The sequence below is a fragment of the Gallus gallus genome, chromosome 5 (assembly GCF_016699485.2).
Source record: "Gallus gallus isolate bGalGal1 chromosome 5, bGalGal1.mat.broiler.GRCg7b, whole genome shotgun sequence".
Taxonomy (NCBI): domain Eukaryota; kingdom Metazoa; phylum Chordata; class Aves; order Galliformes; family Phasianidae; genus Gallus; species Gallus gallus.
In genome coordinates this window covers 21,260,203-21,280,694 of record NC_052536.1, presented here as the reverse complement: position 1 = coordinate 21,280,694, position 20,492 = coordinate 21,260,203, and the positions used below count along the sequence as shown (strand labels likewise).

Genomic DNA, 20,492 nt, shown 5'->3' with positions numbered 1-20,492 from the left:
ATGCAGAGGCTCAAATTTAAGGTGTGTAAAACTGTTATACAAATTAAAGACATTTCTGTATCAGTTACAGTAGTGAAGTATGTTCCTGTAGATTAACAGACTTTCAAAGCAACGTCAGAAATACTTTAGCTGTCAGGGAAACTATACAAGGCATGGGATAAGCAGACATCAGCCAAGTTTATTTTTGCCTTTTCTTTCCACCTACGTCACTCCTACTGTTCAGGACAAAGAAATTTCTGTCCTCACTCTCTATTATACAGATCTACAACATTCACTTCTATTTCTCATCACTCCACTTCTAGCACTTTGCTATTAAGTGGGTGCTGCTTTGTGGTGCAGACAAAATGAAAGCATAAGGACGTAGCGTCAAGTCTGCTGGGTCAGTAGCAGTACAGCTGAGTTGCTCATCAACTTGCCTCTGGGCATTTCTGCCAGCGTTTCAGATTCCATATGGAACTATTTGTGAGAGGGGGATGGTTCAAGGAAGCTTCAAAGAAAATGAGTATGACAACATTACTGTACAAAGGAGACAAGAGAGCAGTCCCAGAGATGGGCAGATTTCATCCAGACTGCTATTAACTTCAGCAGCTCAAGCAGTGGGGACTTTTTTCTGACACTCAATGCACTGGAGAACTAGAACACGTTAGCCTCCAGTTTCTAGGAAACCAAATCAGGAATCGTTGACGACAAAAGGTTCTGCAAGTTCAAACAATAAAAGCGTATGGTAACATGGCTAATCTTCAGAGATCTTAACACAATCATGTTTAATTGCAAGATTTCCCACACAGCAGGCTCTGTTCAAATCAATAAATGACACTTCCTCTTTTTCCAAGCTGATACTACACATTGCCTTACAAAACAACTGGACAAATAAAGTTGTACTATAGGAAATCACAGTCCAGGTCATACCAGCAGTACATCCTGGCAGGTAGCTCCAAATCTAAAGCACCTGCATTATATCCTTTTCACAACAGTACTGTCTGATGCTCATGGATCAGTGTACAAGGTGCAAGAAAATCTTTTTGAGTACAGGTTCTAATATACTGCAGTGGCTTATCTTAAAGTGTCTTCCTCTTTTCTTCAGCAGATGTATGGCTTAAAGTGCTTCCAAAAACAAAGCAAAAAAGTATAACACTTTACTCCCTAAAAGCAGTCAATCTATTTCAACCTGGGAAAAAAAACCAAACCATTTTTATATACACATATGTGCTTTTGAACTACCCTTAGCACCGGTCTCTTCAGAAGTTTCATTCCAATTCTAAATTCTCTCTCCTCCAAGCATCACTTCCTCTTCAGATTGTGAATCTTTATTCCTTTGTCCCTGGACATTGTCACAAAAATGAAGTGAAGACATTGAAAAAAAATCGGTTGGGCATTTTGGTCAGTCAAATCGTCCTACAACTTTTTTTTTCCTGAATCATTCAAATTGTAAGAGAGTAAGTAAGGCATGCAACTGCTCCCTGCTGTGAGGCTGATGAGGAGGAAGGAAACAAATCTGTAGCACAGGTGGAATATTACTGCACATTAATCAATGAGGAAAAGCAATCAAGTTATTGGTAGTCAGCACAATATCAGTCAGTAAGTAGCTTTTCACCATATGAGATTTCTAGGACACAGAACCATGTAACAGCAAGGGAATTTCACAGATACTTAGACTGAGATTCCACCTTGTAAATACTGCTGACAGCGCATGAAACATATGGATAACATGCTCAAGTATCCTCAGTATACAGTCAGAAACAAATTGAGGAAGACAAGAGGAAGACAGACCTTATAATTTAATCGCAGTATTCTCAATACCAAAACACAAAACTATATTCCCAACCAAAGCATCAAGATGTGAGAGCAAGCTCACCTCCAATCAACAGAATCAGTGTTTCCACTGTACTCAGTGATGTTTTGGATCCAATGACAGCGACTAACACAAACCACCTACAGTTCACAAAATTCTCTCCAGACACAGACCAATACCACATTCTGTTCATTAAATCTTCTATTTTAGCTCAATTTCAGGAGTTACCTATAATACAGATAATTTACCTGAATTAACGTTGTTTAATTAGTTTGCTTCAAAGCATCTGAGAAATATATTGTGAATGTAAAGGGAAAAGTGAAAGAGAAAACATACAAACTAGTGGAGTTTCCTGATTTCATACTTTAAAATTACCGTTTAAGCAATCCATAATGTATAGCACCTTATCTGTAGGAGAATATTATCTTGATATGATTATTTTATGATATTTGTAAAATGGACAAGAAAATCAATGTATGCTTTAATGAACTACTTATGTCAGTTCTAAAGTTTTATCAAGCTAAACACTCCTGTGTTAGTTTTTTTGTATTCAAGTCACAGAAAAACAAGAAAAATCAAGCAAAATAGTGTTTCTAGGAGTTGCAGTTATGAAGCTACTTCTGCATTCCCCTGTGGCAAATTAATGCTGCCAACGGGTCCTACCAAAATAGTCCACTTGTCTGTAGGGATTGAAGAGAAAGGAGACCCCTGATGGCTGATAAGATATTTGCAGGCACTCTGAACAGAGAAGTCAAGCTGGCAAAAGATTTTAGGCATGTAATATAACACTACATTTCAGAGTAGTTTCTCCACACATAGCTATTATTAATGTACCTATGCAAATTTTAGCTGGGTAGAAGCAATTACCCTAGTATTACAGGCCACAGCCTGAGAAACCATGCCTTGGGTCACAAGAATCACACAGAAGATGACTTCATCACTGATGTGCAAAGGAATTTCAGAAACATCTCCAAAATCTGTGGACAAATCTGAATACAGAAATCCCATGCATCTTTAAAAGTCATCTGAAATCAAGTGGTTTACTTTTTCCCCACATACTCAGCACTCACTTATTCTTTGCCTCAGTTCCTCATCAGAAACCCAGAATCCCTCTACCATGTAATGACAGATGTTTAGTACAATAAGGTTATGAGGATTACGGATTCAAGTCATAAGTTTACAGTACATGCTAACATCTTGTTTTATTCATCTCTGGCCCCAAAATGTAATCTATATAGTACAACCATCAATAGAACATGGTTGAATCCAGCCCAATGTGTAATTTGGCCACAAAACTTGTCACACCATGAAAACCCTCACAGCACCAATTCTGTTCAGATAGTGCTGATATGTATGAGCTCTTGAGTTACGATACTGATGATGTGTCCATAGAAGCAAAGTTTTGACAGTAAGAAACAGGAATCAGCATCAGCTGAAGCAAGATAGTTTCTTTTGACTCCAACCATACAGACTTCAATCACAAGTTTGGACAATTTCAGATCTCTGCTTGTCAAATCACAAAATAAGAAAAATCTCCCTCTCACAGGAATCATCAATTTAGTTAAAATATTTTAAACATTTCTCACTTGATGTATCTCTCACATTCTGGAGGATTAAAATTTATCTACAAGACAAAGCTTCTCCTGGGACACAGGTAGACTCAAACATTGTCTTTCAGTGTAGTTACTATGTAGAGAAAAACAAATATATGCCATAATTTTATCAAAAACACATTAATAAATGAGAGTAGGCACTAAGTCTGCCTTCAGGCAGAGCTTCCAGCCCAGTGTGTACTAGGAAAGCAGAGTGGACACGAGAAAGAAGTTTGTGAAAGCTTAGTTTGACTGGATTGGTAGGAACCTGTATTCTCCACTCACTGTAAAGATCTTTATATGAAAAAGCAGGTTGTCAAAACATCAGTTTCACGTTTCAGATGTGCTGCAACCCATGATGGGGAGGCTTTGATCACTGTGGATATTGAGAATCCTATCATATATTTCACAATAGCATGTAAATTAAAATAGGTTGGAGAAATTCCAGTCTGAGTAACTGGAGTCTGCCTACTCAAGTGTTCTTCTGCAATTGCAATCACATGCAGTATTCTTAACTTCCTGACCTAAAGAATAATGTAGTACCACTCAACAGCTGCTGTTTAACAGATTTAGCTGCACAGTGAAGGGTAAGGATAAAATATTGAAAAATAATGGTGAATGCATATACTTAGCATAAAGAAGGTAGAATAATCAAATATTAACATGAGAGAACAATCAATGCCTCAGCATTCCAACAAATTTCACAGTAAGGCAGACATAAACCCACATTAACTGCAAATAAAGGATAATTTAAACACAGTTCATTATTTTACCTGTCTTTGCATCTCTTCAATCTGTCGTTGGGGAACACTTTGCAGAATACTGTACATTTCAGGCATTTTATCTTCAGGGATGACTACAGAGGCCCTATAAGCAAACAACCAGAAAAAGAAACAGTAAGATGAGAAAAAGTACATTCCACATTAAAAGAGATCAACAGCTCTTCTAACACAGAACTTTGTTCTATGCCTAATACGATGCACTCAGAAGATGTCAGTAGAAATAAGCAGTATTCTCCTAGTGCAATTTATTATTCTGTAGCAACTCCCTCATGACCACAATCAGCCAGCCCACAGATAACACCACAGAAGTCTGTGGACTGATCTGCAAATCCATCTAGTAAATACAGAAGGGACAGAGACACACAGTTCCTGAAATCCCATCTCTGGACTGCCACTGACTTGCTGACACCTTAGATCTTTCAGAGTGACAACTGATAGCATCCACAGTGCTATGCATACGAACTAGCAATTTTGTATGTATTATCCTAAGATCACATAACTGAACATTGTGCGCATGCGGAAAAATAAAATCTAAACTCTTAACACAGTATTCTGAACTACAAAATAATTATGCTTTTCAGTCTCAAATGAACTTAAGAACAATGATACAATATAATAAATTTAGCATTCAGATGATGCCATTTTTTGGCGCATACTTTTCTTAAGAGTCTAAATGCAGATCAGTCATCACTGAACGCAAGCTTAAGACAACAAAGCAAGTCTGGCTTAGAAAAGATATCATTGGCTACAGGATAAACAAAAAGCTCATTCAACTCTGTCTCCTTTGCTTTCCTCTCCTGTTTTTGATACATAAATACATCAAGGGTCAAGACCACATCTATCTTAATCAGTATTCTGTTCACTGTAACTACCAGTATATTTGACTTAGTGGTTTCACTCAAATCACTGAATGCAACGGATGCCTCTTAGGTGTGAATTGGATGTGCAGTAGTTTGGGTACAGACCTCTTCCAGTCCAGAACCTCAGAGAAAGGTAGAATGTAGGAGTCAGCTATAATGACTGGGACACAGCCAGCTTGAAGAACATCACTTAGCACAGCCTGTCCGAGGCGGGCTCCACGTAGAACAACACAGAATGTAGCTTCCTGTCAACAAATGGTACCCAACACAATGATGAGGGAAAAAAGAGCAGTATTAGAATTGAAGTAGGTATGTACATATATGCCCTTTAACTTGTTGGGGGGGGGGGGAAGTGGGGGGGAGCAAAAGCAAAGGCTTGCACTTTCACTGCACTACCAATGTATTCTGAGTCACCAACAAATTCAACTTTATCTACTACTGGCTCATAAATATTAAGTGGAGAACAGAGAAATCAGCTAATGAGATTATTCTAAGCTTTACTTTAGTGTTCTAATTTCAGAAGTCTAGTTGAGAAAATACAGGTGGAAAAAATAACAGTTTGAAAGTTGGCATAACAAGATGAGCAACAAGCAGTGTGAACTTATCGAGTACAAAATGTACGATGCCAAACCAACTTTCTTCCACTAAAAGGATAACAGGTACACAATAGATTTCATAGCCCAGTTTTAAAAGGCACCTGGCATCTGATAGTATTTTCATAAGGAAATTAAAAAATCGTGAGATTGATAAAGCTCTTAGAGACTTTATAGTTAGTTATAGAATTCTACAGAAAAAAGCAGTTAGCAGTAGCTCACAGGTGGAAACAAAGTGATGAATCAAGAGTTCAAAAAAATTTCTCCTAGCTGCAACATCCAATGTGTCTCTTAGTTAAGGGGGGAGCAAAATCAAGACTACACTGCTTATTATATTTGATGATGGTTTGATGGTTAATGGGTTTTTTTTTTGGAAGATTAGGAAGCATAATGGATAGTAAGATTAGTGTTTTCCACTGCATGGAGAAAATGACTAAAAATACCGATATGTATAGCCTTCAACATTTAGGTAAAAAACAACAGCACAAGTGGGGAGCATAAAATAATGGGCTATGTTTTGCATTTTGCAGAAAAGGATATTTCATACAAAAGGGTAGGAAAAAAAAGGATATTCATGTGCAACAACATTATGCTACTGGAAAAAAAAGCGCTCCACCCACAGGTTGTAATAGAATGTAGAAAGAAGCACAACCTAAGAGAATGGCAGTAATCTCTCACTTTATTCGGTATTGCAGGACCCCAGACAGAGCAGCACACTCAGTTTTAGGCAATGCACTTCCAGGGAAAAGAAGTACGATGACTTATCTCAAGAGTGTGACCAACAAGACTCAACAAGACTACTTATTCCAAAGGGGTATGAATGGGAGGAAGGTGGCTAAAGGGAGCTTCAAGGATATAAAAAGATTCCACAAAAAAAGAATATTATCAGTTAATTCATGCCCACAGCACACAAGTTGAAAAGCCATGAGTTGAAACTCCAACAGAGAAGGTATCTTGGCTATGCTGCAGTCATCCTGTAGATAGGGTCTTTAGTTCACTTCAGCGTTACTGAGGAACCTTGCTACAGATTCAAGATGACAAAAAAAAAAAAAAAAACATACTTGCAGAGTTTAGCTCTACAAAGAGAAACTCCAAGTCAGTACTATTCCCAAATCTAAGAAAGAGAAATCAAAGTTGACACAGGGGCTTGCACAGATAAGAAAACATCTTTCCAGCTAGTGTTCTGTGGCCTGAGGAAAAGAAGCCAGGAAAGCATGACAGGGTAGAAAAACATCAAAATGGAACTAGGAAATACAACAGGGTTTGCTGAATCTTCACTCGTTTCCTAGTGCAATTGTGAGCCTTGTGCTCATATTTGTAGAGTACTGGAGTCTGAGAATCTTGTCCAAGAGAAGACTGCAAACAGGAAGCATTAGCAATCCAGAAGCCCAAGAGCTTGGCTAGTAGGAAATCTATAAAGGCAGTGATGGAAAGGATGAATAGGGATCAGTCCTCAGGATTCCTCCTTCTCCCACTCCCAGACAGGAACAGAAGAAAAAGAAGTGTGGAGGAAATGGAAGGAGCAGAGAGAACAAACACATTTTAACCATTCACTTGCTGGATCGCAGAGAAACAGGTGGAAGAAATTCTAGTAAGGTCTGGGAGAAGGGGGTGGGGAAGAAAAAAAAGAGCCCAGATGTGGACACACATGCTCATCTGCCTAGATAACCATTTTTCCTGTCTAGACAAAGGTTACTATAAATACATCTCCTCACATCACCACTGTTATCAGCCAGACATTCCAAAGGGAGATGCAGGGCTCTGCTAAGGAAAGTATTTTAACAATCTCTGCATGTGCCAGCTCTCTTCAGAGATATAAAATAATACATAGCAAGATATAGATACAGATCCTCTGACTTGCTATCCTTGAGTTATCCAGTCAGTATTTAAAGAAATAAAGCAAAGAGATTTTTTTCCTCCCCTTTTGACTGGAGGTTTAGGACTCACTGTGACCCGTTGCTCCCTCTCCCTCTCCCCCTCCTCCCCAAGGAATTTTAAACATATTTCCTTCAAAACATAACAGGAGGGGTGGAAACTTTGCCTTTCTTCAGCCTGTTTGTTATTTTATCATCATTTGTTGAAGTTCAAAGACAAATTATGTGCTGGTGGCCACAGACAGAGCACAGTGGCCGATGGCATAACTCACTTCACCACACCACATGCCAAAGCACCTCTCTGCTAGAGAATTGCCAAGAGACCCAGGGGTCTGAGAACGCTATCTAGTTTTATCTTCACTGACACATCAAAAGGCCTCTGGAAGTTGGGCCAAGGCCATCAAACACATTTCACCTAGATGTTTTCATAGTTGCATGCTGACAAGTCTTCTAGTTCAGTCCATTGTGTCTATAGTTGTTAAACCCTACAAAATGCTCTCTAAGTTGCACACAAGAAATACAACCTGATGAACTCTCTTTATCTGTAGCAGTCTTTTTTTCCCCCAAAAAATACAAATATACATAAGCTCTGCAAAGTTCATTTTAATCTGTCCTGCAAATAACAAAGCAGACCTCTGTTCCAAGCTCCATCTAAGAAGGCCTGAATTATCATAAGTTGGAAATCAATTTCAAACTCATGCTTACTGAAGGTCACTTTATCAGTCATTCTGGAGGTGTAGATTCTAAAGTTCTTCCCTAGTTTTAAAGCAATTAATTTTGCACGATCTTCAAGATATTCACCTCTCATTGCAGCTGAATTCTGTGGTATCTCCACATCCTTTTTTAAGTTTACATCGTGTTGTCACATACTATCACGACTACCATGGCCAACCCCATTAAGTTGTTACACGTAAGTAGTATTTTCAGACTGCAGCGTAGCCTCTCTGTGAGTTTGAGTACACAGTTCCTCATTCTCTTAAAAATCAGAATAAGGTTGGGATATAACATCCCAACTAATCTAATGAACTGTGCATTTGCAGAACATTACATGAAATATAAGTAAGTTCCCCATCAGTGTTAAATAGGAACAGCTCCACAGCTAAGACAGTCACCGAAGGGAAGAGAAATCTGCAGAATCAGTCTTACCTGAAGCACTTGAGGATAATCAAACATTTGACTGTTGTGACAGCGTTTGCGAACAGCAGGGACCCCATCTGACAGGTTTGTACATTTGTCAAGGAGCAGCACTGATTCCCCATTCTCAGCCTGAAGAGCTTCCAACTCAGACTGGTATTCTGGGTGCAGAGACATTTGAGATGACAGAATAAAATACCTGCGGGGACTGAAAAAACACAGCAAGTTTACTTGACAGTAATGGAATTTTACTTCCAAGATGCTCGGCAACATATTTCCTTCCACTCTAGAAAAGTTAATCTCATTCTGCTAACTGTGGACACAGTGCCAAGATCATATTTTCAGACAACTCGGGAAAGGATGCAATATAATTAAATTTTTGATATAGAATGGCTTGGCAATATTTATAACATCACATATAATTATACTTGGAAATAGTGCTTGTAAGAATAGGCACTTGCATTATAACCTCTCTTATAAATTGAAATTAATATTATTTGTCTAAATAATAAAGCAGCATGCAACTGAGGCTTGGTGTCTGTGCATTATTACAAAGTAGGTAGGACACCAAATGCTGCTACTGCTTTCTCCTCCAATATTATTTTTTTTATCAATTTCAATTGGAAAAAAGATGCTGAGCTGTCTAATCCTATTTACTCTTAAGTCTTACCTCATCCCAAAACCATGAATATTCAAGATACACTTCAATACTGAGTTATTTCACAGCTTTAATTAGAACTGCAGGTAAAACATAGAACTGGAGGTGAAACAGCCTCAGATTAGAAGCTCATAATTTAAAAAAATGAGTTTTGTTACTGCTGGAACATATCATGTCATACAGATGTTACACTCATTTAGTCTGACTTTTTGTTAAGTAGATTGGGTAAGTCAAACTACTCCGTTGCTTCCCATTCAAGGGAACACGCAGTGAGAGCCTGCCCTCACACAGTCAAAATAACGCAGGAAATAGGAGGCCTGCACTTAGGATTCCAATTCTGCTCCACATGATACTATTTTTAATTTACAGCTTTGAAAACACACACAAACACACACTTTATAAAGTCTGACCCTTCTTGCCGCTCTTCTCACTGCTTTTACTTATTTTCCTGCTGGTCACTCCAGCAGTTCCAATTAACAGATAAGACCTGCATAGAATTTTTTTAAAGGCACTCTTGTTCCTAAGCCTCCAGCTGCTACCATCTTGCTACAAACAGCTTTAGAGAACATATATTTCTTGCAGAGTATCACACGAGTGATAGTGAATGTTTATGACCAGTGAAAGATTGTGTGGGACTGCTTGGATGTTTAAAATCAAATTTTGCCTTTAAGCCATCATCATCCTATGACATCCAAACCTAGCGATCAAACCTTGTTCCAAAAGAAAGTACAGTGCAGCTACCGAGCAATAACACTTCAGCATAACGGAATGTGATTATTTGTCCCAATTAAGTTTGAACTTGAGCTTTGCTCTCTTGTCACTGTCTTCCTGCATAAAGCAAAGCAACCTGCGAACGTTTCAATTAGTAACGCTAACTGGCCGCTAGATGGTACTCTGGAGACTACAGTCTGTTCCTCACAAAAAGCTGGGAGCCTTTGAGAACACAAACCTCCCATCGAAAATGGGCTGCCACAGCACTTAGTTGACTATATGGACGTGAGCAGTATGATAGCATCTCTCTTTGCAACAGGTTCTACACGTGCTGAAACTTACGATCATGTTTATACATTCCAGATAGAAATACAAAGCACACTCTCAGTCTGCGTTGAGCCATAATAATACTTGAGACGTATGAAGAATCAGTTAGAATACAACCAGATGCCCCTATACCTGCCAGGTCCAGAGGCATTATAAGCAGGAGCATAACGTGTGTGGGTAAAACAAACTTCTACTGTACAGCTTTGTCTTGTAACTATGATTCACTATCTGGAGCAGCCCAGAGCAACAGCAAGAACATTGTCCTTACCAGAGCAGATGAAAACTGGAGCCAAAGCTCCTGTTTCTGTCTGTTATCAGCAGCACCCTTTCAATAAGTTTTCAACTCTAATAAAGCCATGTTCTTTAGAGGATGCTATTAGAAGAAAGGCCCTAAAACTTGTGTTTCCAATATTGATATTTAGGATCAGTGAGAGCACGTCATTTACCCCACTGCCTCAGACTGCTCAGCTTTTAAACCACAGCACAGGCAAGAACCTGCTACAGAGAAGTTTTCAGCTGTGTAATTACAAGGCTTACTGAAATGCTTCCTTTGTCTTCGTTATAGTAATTTATTGCCATTACTTTGCTTTTAAGTATCTTAAATTATCTGAAGAGATATTACTTTGAATTACAGCCCTGCTTCACCTGAACTTTAAAAATAAACAACAAGAAACAAAATTAACAACTATTTTTATTTACTTTCTGTAAGTTGAAAGTATATTCTAGGTACATTGAACCTAATGCTATAGAAACACTGCTGTCCTTTTTCACAGTTCAGTTTCTGGAGTGGATCTCCAAGAAATGCTGTCAGACTATCACTTACCACACTTTAGTTTCTGAAGTGGGAAGACAGAATCACCTCCCCTACATCCCCAGTTCATAGACAACCCACACCCTGGTGGATTAGCCAACACTACTAGCATTGGAACCATCACATATTTTAACAGTAAGAGCCATGCATGAGCACAACTCTTAAATAAACTGTCCCAGCCTGCCAAGGAGCTAGCAATATGTTTGTATTTTATTGGCATCCTTATTGCATGCAATATTCAACAGCCTTTGCCAATCCATTGGAACTGCTTTACCCTGGTCCTCTTTCTGGCAGATCCACTTCTGCAGACAGAGGGCTGTACACAGGAATACTGACATCGTAGCCTTGCCGGTAAGTCCACGTGGAAAAGCCTCCACCAGCTAGCAGAGCTCTGAAAAATACAAGCAAGAGACTGTAAACAGAGAATGTAAATCGTTCAGACTCAGAGCATGATTTACTGGTTGTCATTACCGGAACAGCAATAACAGTTACTGAGATAACAGTTTTTCCCTCAACTTCTATCAGTGACATTTTTCATGCAGTTTTTAGATTCACTTCAGCCCTCCTGAACCGGGCTTACTGCCAGACTGGATACAGTCATCAATGGAATGTTTGCAGTGGCATATGATCACTGAGGAAAGGATCGTTTTGCATTCTTATAGGGAAATGGAATCTATTGCTGTCGTTACGATTTCCCTACATTTTTGCAAGCTTACATGTGCTAAGTCCATTTTAATTTAAAGAAATACATTCTTGATTATTTATATCAGTTAACGTTTTTCTCAATGCCTGTCCTAAAACAGTGCATAGCACAGCTCTCAAAGTGTCAGACAAGCTGTATTTTGGGTATAAGTCCAGATAAAATACAGTATTTTGGCAGCTTGTAACAACCCAGGACTTCCACGGCAAATAAAATTTATTTGTATTTTGTTTCCAAAGTAACTGCACAAACTTTTAAGTTTCTTTTCACCTATCACAAAAAATGCTATAAGCAGAACACACCACACTGAGAGCTCAGTATGCTCTGAATCCAATCTCCAGTAGAGGCAGCTTGGGACACTGTGCTAGAATGCATGGGAATAACCAAGGATGGATAAATTAAGATATACTTTAACTCCTCAGTGAGATGATTCTGTCTGTGGCCTTTCCTAAATGGGACAACCTGTCATAACATAGAGAGAAAGAGCTTTAAGAAACAGAACAGAACCATGTGTACAGAAGAAACCAATGCACCATTCACAGTTCCAGAAGAAACTAGCACGTTATTATCTCTTATCCCAAATCTAGCTTCTTTGAACAAATGATTAGAGGCCAACATCGTTCCAGTTACATTTCATCCCCGGTGACCAGGTGGCACAATGAACACAGCGCCTGTTTCCAAAAGGTGCTCTCATTCAGCTTGCTTAATGAGACTTCTGAAACAGCTGATTATACTTTTAGTCCTTTATCACCAACAGCAGAGTGAGGTATCCTCAAAGTTGCCCTAGAGATACTGTGTTTGCCTTAATTACCACTTAAAGTAATTTGCAGAAGCCTGTCTCCAGGCAAAGAAGCAGAACACAAATACAGAAGTACTCTAAGCGCCATGGAAAGGGCCTTGAGGAACTGTACCCACTGCAGCAGCTACGATTCCAGCCAGCAGCCTTTCCACAGCCTTGCCTACTGTCATAGTTCAGACTGGAGCAGGCAGGTCTCATCAGTAACATGAGAAGAACATCAATATGAGACCAGATGAGGTACTGAAAACACATTAGGTGAAGTAGTTTTCGGCTATCACTGGATTAAATGCTTAGTATAGTGCTCAGAGCAGCTTTTCTATTGCTCTTATACAACAGATTATCATTTTACTTAGTTGTCATCCAAGACTAATTATTTTTTCCCCTCAGAACTCATCAGCCTGGTTAAACATCAGCACGTTTTGCCTCTTCTAACTCCCTTCAAGGTGTTCTGCAAGATACTTCACTTCCTGCTTTAAATTGCATTACAGTTGTTTAGCGTTCCTATATCCCATTTTGTTACAAATAAGACTTCACTAAATGCCATTTAAGAAGCTCTTAGAGAACCATAGACTCTGGATTAGAGACATATTTCAGTTCAATGACAATTGCAAACTCAACCGCTTGCCTTTTATTACTCTTCGCTCGGAACACAAACCACTTGTAGACGCAAACTATCTGTAGAAGCAGAAATCAACTTGAGAACAGGACAATAAATCAAGAATGCGTCGAGTGAGAATTTATGATCCAAGAGCTTATTTGGGATGCCTTTCCAGTGCCTCCCTTTTGGTGACATATATGCGTTATGTGTATATTATGAGCAGGTCTCGCCCTTGAAGCTACACGTTCCAGGGCTTATCCATCAACTCAACTACCAGCCAGGAGAAAAACTGGCTTAGGCATTGCTGCTCTTGCACTTTACAACCTCCTCTTTTTATAACCCCTTAATTGGGAAACTACAACCAGATTGTTTTAATTGGATCCGGTGAAAACAAGACAGCACCTCATCAGCCTCGAGAAAGCAGGTGTGTCATACAGACATTTACTTAAATAAACCCGCAGGGAACCAACACCAGCTAAATAACTCCTCTCAGATTTTCATTCAGTGGTGCAGTGAGGGAATCGAGATATTAACTCCTAATATACTCAAGGTGAATAACCTTTAAATAGCACTAACCAATGAGCCTGTTTCAGAGCAACTTTTCGCCACTTCTCAGATACTGATCCTGCTTGCTCTCCAGGACGTGCCCCAACTGGTCTGCACTCTTAAGTGTTTCTGCCCAGCTGCCAGCATCATCAGTTTTCTGCCAGATCTCACAACTCACTGAAACCCAATTCGTCAGCTGAAGCAGAAAGAAAAGGTAGCATCATCCCTACGTTCAATTCTACAGCTACAGAGTGGGTCAGAAAAAGAAGCCTCTTCATCCACACTAGTGTACTACATTTAATAGTATTTATTAACAAAGAAAGAGATTATCTTTTAAGCTTTATGGCAGGAGATTACATGTGTTACAGCAGCTAGTATCAGCAACGTAGCCTCCACACCCTCAAGGCAGACTTGCGTTGTTGAAATTATGGAATAAAGCGCTTTTATCTGTCTCCTAGAAATCAGATGTAAAGATCTAATAAACAAGCAACCTCACAGTGAGGTAGTTTAGCTAAAGATTTTTACAGATGCAAAAATAATATATAAATTAATTCCCCTCTGGGCAAAAGGTCTTACTTTACCTGGATTAATATTCTACAGCAAATCAGCAGAACATGATTCTATCATATCCATGATCCATTACTGCTCAGCTAGGTATGAGAAGGTGGGGCCACGCTCCCTGAGCAAACAGCACAAATACTACCTGCGTATTCCACCACAAAATCCCACACACCCACTAGTCCCTATGGAGCTCATTCTGTAATGTTCAGACCTGTCATTCAAAATCCATCAAACTCTGCCAGATTGCATTTATTTCGGCCCGCAGCCTCACAACCCACAGCACTATGAGCAACACTGCTGCACGCTTTGTTAACTACCCATTCTGTACTTTGTGGACGTACTCAGATGAAGAAAGCATGCTTGGTTCTCCTGTTCTGCTAGATATGAGGTAAGACCTCCAGAGGTCTCCAAAACCATACTGTAACCACATGTGACAGCACTCAGGCCCTTCTAGGACTAGGTCCTCACAAGTGACTTTGTCACAGATCATTTGTTTTCACACCTGTGGCCAGGATCTGCGCTACACTTAGTACAGTCCGACAGCTGGCTGCCTACAAAGAGGTATTTCCACCTTTTCTACCTCTCAAACGTTGTTGCCTCTCCACTGTATTAGAGCTAGTGGTTACGCAGCTGCAGAGCCAGTCAGCTCAGCAAGCTGTGGCAACAGCTGGTCCAGAAAATAAAGTTTTATTTTTATTCTTAAATTCCAATGACATGACTTCTTGTGGTAGCATGGGAGACACTTACAGAAAACATCTACCAAAAGAATACATTTCCTGCACACTAAGCTAGGGTCAAACATAAATGGACATTTGAGACAATTACATTTTAATTGCACTGCGTAGTAAACCTCCTGCATTCAGTTAATAAGCCTGCTTTTTCTATGGATGCAGGCATACAGTCCAAGAACAGCCCATTCTGCTGAAAAGAGCATTGTTAAGGAATACAAATCTTAAGGGCTTTGTAGGAACAGATTTACAGGTTTGGTTACATAAGAATGGTGCTTGGCTGCCCTCTTCAGGATAGCCCACATCCACGTAATGTAATTCATATGCTGGCAAAAACTAAGAAATCACTTCACAATCAGTGATGTGATTACAATGAGTAAAAGATACTCTTCAAACAAATCCTAAATAAATAAATAAATAAATAAATAAATGCCAACAACCAAATGTGTGTCTTCTGGCATTGAAATACAATGTTTTAAATCATCTTTGGTGCAAAGAAATCAAGATACGCTCCACACTCAACATTCCAAGTTACAATTCCACATCTCAGGGCAGATTTTGTTGACAAAACATTCAGCAGGAGGAGCCTAACCTCGATCTTCAAGGGAAGGACTGGTTACATGGGATCCAAATACATGGGATCCAAATTACTAGTACAGTGTAACTGTTGAGATAACAAACACTGATGAAAATCACCATAGTTTTAGTTTTGCCAAGTAGGACATCTGTTTTAAAACATCCCATGTAAACGTTCTGACTTGTATCAGAAAGTTGAAGCTAGGAGCAATCTTTGGATTGCTACTTTGCATCAAAGGAGACATTCTGTAAATAGGTCAGTTTTTGTAACACAGTATACAAGCCTAAACTGAACGTTCTCCACCCTTACAGCAAGCACAAGAACTAAGACAAACAAATGCTACAGATCACATTACCTGTAAAATTAAGAACAGGAATAAACTGTTGGAGCAAACACTTGACCTATACAAGACAGGGACTTCTCTACTTCTCTTGACAAAACCATATTCCAGCTTCGTAAAGGCTAAGGAGCTGTCAGTTACAGTTCTGAACTTGCTGCTTCTCCAAAGGCATTTCAATAGAGATCTATGCATTCAAGCACAGTAAAACTCATACCTATCTCTAGGAACATCCAGTGCAGTGTTATAATCTGGTGGCCCTCCAGGCAGCATATTGAAGAGCAAGTGGTTTGTGCCTCGATCCCACCTAAAGCAAATGAAAAAAAGGACAATAATTAGAAAGATGTTCTCTATAAACAGATGATAAGTTCTGTCCAAGATTAGCTCTAGCACTGACTCGCTGCATCCTCCCCCTCCAGCATAATTTTATACCACTTGAGTTCTGCAGAGTCCTGTGTGGAAGTTTCAGCAAGTACCTGGATAGCTGTGCCAAGGCCTGTGCTGTCTCCTTGATACGGAGTGTGTTCTGATTGAGGACATCTATGGATGGTACGAAAAGGCAGGCTCGGTTGACATCATCAGTGTAGTATTCACTATCAGAGATGGCAGTCAGTAGCTCATTGTATTCCCTGGAAATAGTATTGCTCACTGACGTCCCATATTCATCCACATACTTTTTCAGTGAGTAGATGTACACTTTGATTTTGTTTTTGGGATTAAAGCCACACCGATAGACATCGAAGCAGGTGTGCATCCGGCAGCTGAGGTCTCCCCGTTCAGGAATGGGGCTGTCAGCAGGAAGCTTGACCACAGGCACATCGTGGACACTGCGTTTTTCAACAGTCCAATCACTGGACGACTCAATGGAGTGAGGCCAGAACTGGAACACTCCTGTGGCAATTAGGCCAAGCAGAACTATGGAAAAGAGAGTGATGTAGTAAATGCGATGCTTGGTCTTCATTCTTGGGATGAGGGCTGGACCCCGGGTGTTATATTTGGCTGACGCACACATAATGGAATCAATTATCTCTTCTCTCTGCAAATTAGAAAGGGAGAGGTTTAAGGCTGAGCTCTGGAGGAGACACAGTTATCACCGCGCAGAGAAACACTCCATTAACCCATCCAAGACAAGTTCTTTGCCTCAGCAGATTTACAGTAAAACTCCTTCAGATGCTCGTGTTCCTCTGGAACATTAGATGCCAACGGTTATACATTGTGACTGCCACTTGGCAGTGACAACATCAAACCCATCTGAAGCTGAGAGTCTTCATAGGCGGCACTCTGGAATGTACATATAGAGAACACCAAAAAATACCACAATGCCCAGCTTAGCTGTGAGCGAGGAGACTCAATGTGGATACCATGTAACAAGCAGAACTTGGTGTTACAATACTGTTTCTGACACCTATTGACCTTCAAATCAAATGAGGTGTTTGACCAGAAAAACGCCAAAGAAAATCTAGAAAGAAAAAGGAAACAATCTGTTGCCTTTGACAATATGTTGGGGGGGGGAGGGAAGGGGTGTCTATGAGTTGCAACTGCAGCCATATGAAGAAAAAAAGCATTTAAAGAACAGTTTGCTGTAGTCCGAGTAACACTGTTTAGCAACAAATACAATGTAATATAAAGTGTCACAAACACAGTCACATCACTGCTGCCATCGCTGACTGCTCTTTAAGCTTTTACGTGCAGAATCACAGTTCCAGGTGTATAACTGAAGGATCAGCTACTCGGAGCATGCAGAAAGCTGCTCAGGTCAGCTGCTCCAGCTTCCACATAAAGGAAAAACGCAGGGCTCCAAGCTGCATGCCACACAGGAGGTATGCTTTCATGCTTAATGAAGAATGCAGATGATCTAATTATACGTTCTGGACAAAAATGGGACATTTTCTTGCCTTGACAACAAGAAAGGGCTTACAATCAGCTGTACAGCAGACAACAAACGTGAATCAAAAAGCACCATTAAGGCACCGAGAGTCTTAATAAAACGGGTTGATGCTGATCTGGCAGTTGGTGACAAAAGGCTGTCAGGACAGGTCAGTGAGCCACGAAGCAGCTGTTAAAGCCCACCGTACAAAGGAACACCCACGCGACCCCCACTGCGATGAGCTTCACAACCATAAAGCTTGCCGTATGCTTCTGACCGCTCATCCCGTTATTCCACCCTCGCCGTAGCGCTCTCATTACCGCCAAGGCCGCACGCCTGCACCAAGCTTTGCGTCACCCCACGGAGCCCCCCGTGGGCTGGGCGCGGCCCTCGGCTCAGCCCCTTCTCCTCCCGAGGTCCGCACCACCCGACCCCACCGCCGCGGCACCCCCGCTGCTCCTCGCCCATCCGCGGGTCGGGGACGCGGGCGGAGTACGGCAGGACGAGGCAGGCCGTAGCCGCCGGTCCCGACTCACCTTAGCCCACAGTCTCTCGGGTGCGCGCCGCCAGCCCGCCGGTCGCCCCTCCGCGCCGGGCGCGCCGCCCGCTTCTCCCCGGGCCTGCACCGTCGCAGCGCACGCGCACGGCCGCCGCCAACTCCGAGCAAGAGAGGCGCCGCTCGGCCCCGCCGCTGTGAGAGCGCCCCGCTGTGGCGGGAGGGCGCCACTGCAGCGGCACGGCGGGCTGACGTTGAGCTCGTTGGGGCTTGAGAATTTGGTAGCGAAGCGCTGCCGCCGCCAGCCTGCTTTTGCAGCTGTCAACTCTTCCACCTTGTCCAGAAGCGTATCGTGCTTCTCCCTCAAGCATCTTTCAGAGGAAGGCCTGTATAGGAAGTGAGTGGAGCAAAAAGCACACAAGCTCCTTTCCCGAGCGGAACCACGAGCCAGCTCCTCTCCTCACAGGGCAGGATAAATCTGTGGCACAAAACTGAGCCAGAACCACACACAGTGGTGTCATGCAAAAAAACAGGTGTCAGTGAACTGCCCCTTTGCCAAAAACGTGTCGGTGGTGCCATCTCCCCTCATACGGCCCCCTTCAAGATCCTGTCACCCCAACGCCCTGGGGACAGCCCCTGGCTGCCAGGCCACAGTGCAGAACCACTTCCAGGCTTTCCCCTCACCCCCAGCACAGCCTGCCGGGGCCCTCTGCCCACCCATTCAAAATGGCAGCCCAGACGTGCCTGCGTGCTGCCAGCCACTCGGCCCTGTGCTGCAGCCCGTTCCTCCCTGTGCCAGGGGACACCCAGACATGCAAGGAGGCTTCAGCACTATAGGAAAATCTGTGTGGTAGTGCCATTTTACTGAGAGCTTAGTCGGAATAGAACACAGGCAGCATCAGCTTTTTTTTTCTCTATCCAAACAGCAAGAAAAAATGGAGGGCGCAGTCTGTCTGGGTACTACCTCAGGGAGCCCATTTGTATGCTGGTGATGCAGCTCAGCCAGACAAGTCTGCAGCGCGATGCTATTTTTACTCCCAGTTGCCATTTATAGCTGGTAAAAATATTCATCAGCATCTGGGTATGAGGCCATCCATTTTTATAAATGCGGAAGAGAGATGGGATATTTCACCTCGCTTGCTTTGCCCTTTTATGTCTCACCTTATCTGACCCTCCCGAGGTCACCTGGGGATTTGTTGCTGAGTGCTTTGCCATCTCGCCATGCATTCACTGACTGTCACATGCGGCCCCACGGATTTTCTGCTAGGACAGAAAGAAACGGCTGCAGAGCTTTCCGTGCTGGGTCTCCATTCACTCAGAGCAGCTGCAGGAGAGGCTGTGAGGTAGCTGGTGCAGCCAGTGCTGGAAGCAGCACATTCTGAAAAACCCTTTACAATAAAAGATAGTGCTAAAAGGGAAATATGAAAGAGAAAATCGACGGCTTGGGGACATCTTTTCCATCTTTGCTTTCAGCCTGTGGCATAGCGTAAGTAAGTCACAGCTTATACTTCTCTTCTGAAACACTTGCTAATGGCTACAACCTGTAATCAAGGTACTGGAGTGAATGAAGCAATTTGTCTCTGGCATAAGAGAGAGTAGGATTTTGTACCAGCCAGAGCATTGCCCTTCAGCTTATGTCAGCATGAACAACGCACTCAGTGATGGCATTCAGCTGACACCTGGGCTGAGCAATGTCTGCATCCAGCATCCACCCTCACAGCCGCAGCCTCCTGAGCCATCGCACACCTCCTTGTAACCTGCCAGCCTCTGTAACCCGAGGTCCAGTGTGAAGAGACTCCAGCAGTGTGCTGCTAGAGCTCCTGCAGCAGGATGCAAGCCGTGAGGAGATCCGTTCGAGCAAGCGTTCCCTGCAAAGAAACCCTGCTGTGACAGAAGCGCATGGATAGGGATGCTCTCCGTGTGCTTCCCGGTCCCCAGGGCCCTGAGCTGTCACGCTGTGCGGAGGCATTCATGCTTCACCGAGCGAGCGCTGCCTGCGTGCTCACACCTCACTGACCGGCAGCGCCGAGGGGACGGGGCTGCTAAAAACAGCATTTCCTCGCGGTGTTTTTCCAGACTATTTTTGATTCCCCATTTTGATAAGGTCGACCGGCTCACTGCTAAAAATAACCTGGCCTGGCAAAGCGAG

At 42.0% G+C, this 20,492-nt stretch overlaps 1 protein-coding gene across 2 annotated transcripts in view; it reads right to left on the bottom strand.

The window, feature by feature from the left end:
* EXT2 (exostosin glycosyltransferase 2) overlaps nt 1-18,484 on the bottom strand; it is a 73,560-nt gene extending 55,076 nt beyond the window's left edge. For both annotated transcript variants that reach the window (NM_001305438.3, XM_046941894.1), the window contains exons 1-7: nt 18,384-18,484; nt 16,457-17,016; nt 16,198-16,287; nt 11,409-11,525; nt 8,640-8,835; nt 5,132-5,271; nt 4,158-4,251 (exon numbers count right to left, since the gene is read on the bottom strand). In NM_001305438.3, the coding sequence (NP_001292367.1) occupies nt 4,158-4,251; nt 5,132-5,271; nt 8,640-8,835; nt 11,409-11,525; nt 16,198-16,287; nt 16,457-16,992 (1,173 nt within the window). In that variant the 5' untranslated portion in view covers nt 16,993-17,016; nt 18,384-18,484. The remainder of the gene's footprint in view (nt 1-4,157; nt 4,252-5,131; nt 5,272-8,639; nt 8,836-11,408; nt 11,526-16,197; nt 16,288-16,456; nt 17,017-18,383) is intronic.
* Nucleotides 18,485-20,492: the final 2,008 nt, after the last annotated feature.